Below are 6,000 nucleotides of genomic sequence, written 5' to 3'. Positions count from 1 at the left end.
GTGTCCAACCTGAAGGAGCTGAGCTCTGTAAATGAATCTGTAATGAGAGTTTGAAGTATGAAAACCTTTTACACTCGGCAAATTGTTCACTGAATGAATGGACCCTTTCTTCCATCAATAAAAACTTAAATAACGGGGCGTCGGTGGTTTAGTGGCAGAGCAGGCGCCCCATGTACAAGGCTGCAGCGGCCCAGGTTCGAATCCAGCCTGTGGCCCTTTGCTGCATGTCACCCCCCCCCCCCCCCCCCCCCTCCCCCTCCCCCTTTCATGCTTGACTATCCTATCTATAAAGGCAAAATGCCCAAAAAAAATCTTTAAAAAAAAAAAAACTTAAATAACCACAAAAGGAAAAGTTGTTAAAATCCCATTTAAATAGATGAGAGTTTACAAAGGCTGTGTGTGAGGGGGAATAATCAGACAGACAGGCAGCCAGTGCTTATTGAAGGAGGGAGGTGGGAGAGGACAAGATAGGAATCACTGAATCTCATCTAAAAAACAAAAAAACAATCTTTTCTTTGTGGAAAAAGTAGAAATTAAAATACTCCCCTCAACCTTCCTTTACCTCTCCTGACCTCCATCCCTCTCCAGCACTTGTGGTCAGTAGTAAAATTCACATAAAACTACACATATACACAGAATACATAAACACAGAGTGCCATCATTTTACCCCTCAAAGCAGACAAGACGAGAAAGAAAAAAACACATTGTGCTGTTAAAAAAGTCTCCAGTAATGGATGAAAAAAAAAAAGAGCTAGGAAGCTTCAACAGAGACAGAAACATAGAATTTTAACTTAAAGTACCGTTCAAACATTCAATATTTGGCATAAATGGAGTATATAAGAGATTGTGTGGGATGTTTTAAGGGCATATTTACCCTAAAATAAAATGCAAATAAGCCGTTCCTTTGTCCATTGGTAATTCTGGAAACAAGAGAACTGTTTTTCAGAGCGACACATGATGGCAATAAGAGGTAACTCTTTGAATTTTGAGGCTTCAGTTAAATTAAACTGTGACAGGACTTCTTACCACATTATCTTACACTACAACAATTAGAACTTGTTAAATTGAGCAAATCTACAGTGTTGTGATTAGAAGTCAAGTGAATACCCTCATGTGTTTGCCTCATTTGGGGATTCAGACTCCAAATTTCGAGTGCATTTTTACTTTAAATGTCATAGTGCAGCTTTAAGTCGTCATCTGAAGACTGTCTCCTACAGCAGCGTTGCTATTTAAGCACAATGTCCTTCTCTAGGCTGCAAAAGTGGCAAGCTAACTGCCATAACAAACATGTACACACACACAAACACTGAGCGGACTCTTTCCATTTAGTGGGCAAGAGCAGATGTCTCATCAAGAGATTAACTTCTGGCCACAAACATACACACACACAAAAAGCCATGCAGAGTCTCATAATCTGCGATATTTGTAAAATTACTGAGGTTCTTCCCGAATGTGTGTGTGCGTGTCCTGTTTTCAAACGGGGTTAGATTGGATGGGATGAGGATTTTACCGGCTTTTGGCCACTGAACCAATAAACTGTGTCCGTGTGTGTGTGTGTGTGTGTGTGTGTGTGTGTGTGTGTGTGTGTGTGTGTGGCATACCACTATGCGTGGACAGAAGTTTCATAGAGGCCTCAGTAGATATACAGTGTGGAGAATGTGTGCGAAAGTGAGTGTTGCGTCACCAAAAAGCCACCATTCTTTACCCTCAAACACCCACCCACACCCACCCACACACACACACACACACACACACACACACACACACACACACACACACACACACACACACACTTGTTTCTAGCCAGATGGATGTCTGCTGACCGCCCCCCATGCGACCTTGGCTGGATTTCGATCGGAGGTTAAAGGCCAGAGATTTTTTTTTTCCCAACCAATGACGCTGCAGATCCTGCTGAGACAGGTGTGTGAGTGTGTGTGTGTCAGGGTACAGTATGAATGGAAGGTTCAAACCACCAATTTAGATTACACAGCAAAGGCTGCAGCACCACCTGCTGGTAGCTACTGCCATTACAGCTAAAAACGTCAGGTTTTTTTTTTTTAAAGTCTCTAAAAAATTCTGCCTTATTTTCCCTCTTGATACTCAATTCTGGAAAATTTTTCTCTAACCTTTACCTTTTACTTGAGAAGGTGGAAAGGATGTGTAGTTTTTAAATAGTTCCTCATCTATGTGTAGAATGTGAGGCCTTTATAAAGCAATAGGTCTAACATTGCTCCAAACCAAAAATCAAAAATTTTCAGTGAGACTAACTTTTTCTTACCATTAAGATTAAACGCTTGGGCCAGGTGTATGTATATCATAATGTTTTTCTGAGCAAAAGCAGCCGTTATCTAACCCCACTTCTCTCTCTACACTGTTTAAAGCTTTCAAAAGGTATCAATAAAGTTGTTAAAGCTGTTACAAACAGAAAGCTTTCATAAAAACAGTGTGAACATGAAGCTCGTGGTGTGACGATAAACCACATCAACACTTACTGAGCAGACAAACATGGAAACAATGCTAAGAAAAAGATCTCGAAGAACATGACATTAAAAAGACAGAGACAAAATGTAAAAAAGGTTAAAAAAAAGTTTGGTTATGATTCTTATGAAATCTTCCAACAAAAGTCATGATGTGCATCTGACAAAAACAGCAAAATAAAAAATAATATAGCTCTGTAGACAAGAACAAAAACAGTCTGTAATAAAAAAGGAATAAAATTAGTAAATAATTAATATCATTACTATCCCACATTATAATCATTATAGACCCCAGTTGAATGTACTGTATGTATTTTCTTTTTTACAAGTAATAGTTTTAACTGAACGACATCTCCGCCTCTGACAGGACAGGAGTGGTGGACGAGGAAGTGGAATCTGCCAGTGAGGCCATGCTATTGTCCATGCTCCTGTTCCAGCTGCTCCGATTGGGCGTCGACGGGTACGAGGGCGTGGAGCAGTTGGAGGGCGGACCCGAGCCGGAGCTGGGGCTGCTGTGATTGGACAAGGGCGAGAACAGGGCGTCTTTTCTGAGACCTTTGTTTTGGAGCTCCAGCTGAAGGTGCTCGCAGATTTCCTCTGGTAGTCGCTGATACTCCTGCTCCAGGTCCCTCTCCAGCTGAGACTGGAGCTGCATGAGAAACACCAGGAAAGTGTTAGAGTATACTCAAGCACTTCAATGTGTGTGTCTGAGTCGATGTGTTTTCTGCTCACCTGTGGAAGTTCATCATCTAAGTGTTGCAGCACCTCCCGTTGTCTCAGTGTTAGCTTGTCCTGTCTCCTGGTCTGAGCCTCCTCCAGCTGGAGTGCGAGGATGTGAGGAAGATTTAGGAAGGAAAAAGGAAAGGGTCAATGGGAGGAAGATTTGAGGGAAGTTGCATGTGGAGGAATGAAACGGTAGGAGAGGCATGTAAGAGGCAATTTTAGGAAAAAACAGTAAAAAAGGAAAACATAGGGATAAAAAAAAGAAGGATGGCAATGTGGATTAAGAGGCCAAAAGATTGGCGAATAAGGGAGGAAGGGAAAAGAAGATAGTGTGTGAGAAGAGTGGAGTAAAGTTGATGACAATGGCAGAAAAATGTACTATAAAGTAGATAAATCCTCAAGGACTGCTGGTGATAAGAGTGTGTGTGTGTGTGTGTGTGTGTGTGTGTGTGTGTGTGTGTGTGTGTGTTAGAGTGGATACTTACCCCGCGGATTAGGGAGACAGAATCTTGAATATGTTTCCTGTTGATCTCATTCAGGTCCCTACAGAGGGGATAGGAGGAGAAAGAGCGAGAAAAATAAAAGGAAAAATGATGAAAGGCAGAACCAAAGTAAGGTCTGACTGATCCAATATCCAATGAAAAGGTTGATTACGTTTCAGCCTTGTCTTTGTCGCGGCTCTTGGCTTCACTGATGCTGTTTTGACGCTTCCTGTCCAGGATCTTCTGGAGCTCTTTCTTCTCCCTGAAAACACAATGACATCACAACAAATTGCAAATTTCACAGAGGACTTTTTTTGTGAATGTTACTGGAAAAAAAAACAGACACATCGAGGAATCAAAGTCACCTGGTGTAAAAAGAAATAGCTTTAGCCCTATGGCACACACTGAGACTTAAAGGTCCAGTGTGTATGATTAAAGGAGATTTAGTGCCATCTAGTGGTGAAGGAACGCAAATTGCAACCAGCTAAAACTTCTCCTGGTTAAATTTCCTTCAGTGTTCATTGTTCAGGGGATTTTTACTGGGAGCCGAATTCTCAGCAGAGGTCTCCTCCTCAGACTCTGTGATTTAAACCAGTAAAAACACTGAATAAAGCAGTTTCACATTGCAAATCAGTGTTTCTCTGACACTGTTCGGCACTTTGCAGACAGGCTTGCCCAGCACCTACTAATGTGTGCTCACCTTTTTTCTCCCAATAACTTAAAATCCAAATGTTAGGGAGGTTTTTACTAGGAGCTGAATTATCTGCAGAGGTCTCCTTCGCTTCAAAATGAATGGACCAGGTGATTTATACCAATAAAAACAGTCAATAAAACAGTTTCCTAAATCCCACACACTGGACCTTTAAATATGCTACAATAATAACTTAAAGCAGAAAGTCACTCTGGCAGTGACTTCTGTGTCCTGTCCCAACTTTTCTTGTTCGGCCGTGCAAGGTGAGACAGCTGCACTTACTTCTCACACGTCTCCTTGAGCTTCTTCAGCTGAGCTGCTTGGCATTCACTGGCCGTCTCCTTTAACTTGTGGAAGGCCTAAAAACACACCACAGCAGACGACGACGTGTCAACGAATCACTGTGCAGATGTACAGTGGCGCCATAAAGTTTCTTAGAGGTCAGCGAACGATGAACTCTGTGTGAGTGTACGAGTATTTAAGAATTCAAGGGAGGGATACAGTGTTATTCCAAGTGTGTCACCTTGAGTATGTCTAAGTGTTCAAAGATTGGGGGGAGTGCACTGACGCGTTAATACACAGGTGTGTGTCATTACCTCCTGCAGGTGTATTTGTTGCTTCTCTCTCTCCAGCGAGTGGAGCTGCTGTCGGAGCTTCAGCAGTTCTTGCATCTGCCATTCCCTCAGCTGGACCGTCTGCTTCTCAAGCTCCTGATCCAGCGCCGTCAGCTCACGCTGCACTGGCTCATAGGGCTCGCTGAACACACACACAAGGTCAGGTTTAGTTACCACCTATCTATCTCTGCATCATCAATCTATCTAAGTATTTCATCATATCTGTTCCCCCCTTCCTCTCTCCTTTACTGGTACTTCTTGAGATCTCTTTCCACTTTATGCACAGCATAAAGCCATCTATCCTTACTTTTTCTTGATGCTACGTTTGAGGTGCTTCTCCATCTGACTGCGTTTCCTCTGGGTGTCAGACTGAAGCTGGCTAGTCCGACTCTTCTGCTCCTTGCTCAGATTCCACACCTGCAAACACACACAAGCAACAACCAACTTATTTTCCAGCGCACAATAAAAAAAGATATTTCTGTATCTTCTGCCAACACAGGGGACTTTTCATATCCAGTTTCTATGCAGAGCTGAAATATTCTAACAAGTGCAGTGAAAAATGCATACAGATCAAAATAGGTGTGTTTCCACTGTGTCTGTGAGCGTACCTTCTTGAGATGTTTCTTACGCATCTCTTTGAGCTCTTTGCTTTGTTTCTTTAGCAGCTTCACATAACTCTTCTGCTGCTTCAGTTCCTCTATAGACTGGGCCTGGATGTCTGAGAGACAGACAGACAGAAAGAGAGTTAGTAATGAGGCCAATAATCAATGTCATGTACAATTGTACATCTAGCTGACACCAAGCCATTCCTTGTGTGTCTAATTTAAAAATGGCCATAAAATACATTCTCTACATGCAGCTGACACACAAATGACTTCACATATTTGGGTGTGGAATGAATGCAGAAATGACCTTACCTGCCAGCACAGTGGCTATGAGGTCTTCCTTCTGATTTGGTGCTACACACAAACACACACACGTGGAAAAACAAACAAACAGGAAAAGCACACAGA

At 42.3% G+C, this 6,000-nt stretch overlaps 1 protein-coding gene across 1 annotated transcript in view; it reads right to left on the bottom strand.

Annotated features, from left to right (window-relative positions):
* Positions 1-351: 351 nt before the first annotated feature.
* plcb3 (phospholipase C, beta 3 (phosphatidylinositol-specific)) overlaps positions 352-6,000 on the bottom strand; it is a 56,343-nt gene continuing 50,694 nt past the window's right edge. The window contains exons 26-34 of the mRNA XM_049567851.1: positions 5,905-5,946; positions 5,596-5,705; positions 5,295-5,404; positions 4,970-5,129; positions 4,656-4,732; positions 3,855-3,944; positions 3,686-3,743; positions 3,210-3,296; positions 352-3,126 (exon numbers count right to left, since the gene is read on the bottom strand). Coding sequence (XP_049423808.1) covers positions 2,815-3,126; positions 3,210-3,296; positions 3,686-3,743; positions 3,855-3,944; positions 4,656-4,732; positions 4,970-5,129; positions 5,295-5,404; positions 5,596-5,705; positions 5,905-5,946 — 1,046 coding nt within the window. The 3' untranslated portion in view covers positions 352-2,814. The remainder of the gene's footprint in view (positions 3,127-3,209; positions 3,297-3,685; positions 3,744-3,854; positions 3,945-4,655; positions 4,733-4,969; positions 5,130-5,294; positions 5,405-5,595; positions 5,706-5,904; positions 5,947-6,000) is intronic.

The sequence above is a fragment of the Epinephelus fuscoguttatus genome, linkage group LG23 (genome assembly GCF_011397635.1).
Source record: "Epinephelus fuscoguttatus linkage group LG23, E.fuscoguttatus.final_Chr_v1".
Lineage (NCBI taxonomy): Eukaryota > Metazoa > Chordata > Actinopteri > Perciformes > Serranidae > Epinephelus > Epinephelus fuscoguttatus.
The sequence above is the reverse complement of the archived record's forward strand: the minus strand, read 5'-3'. Positions and strand labels throughout refer to the sequence as shown.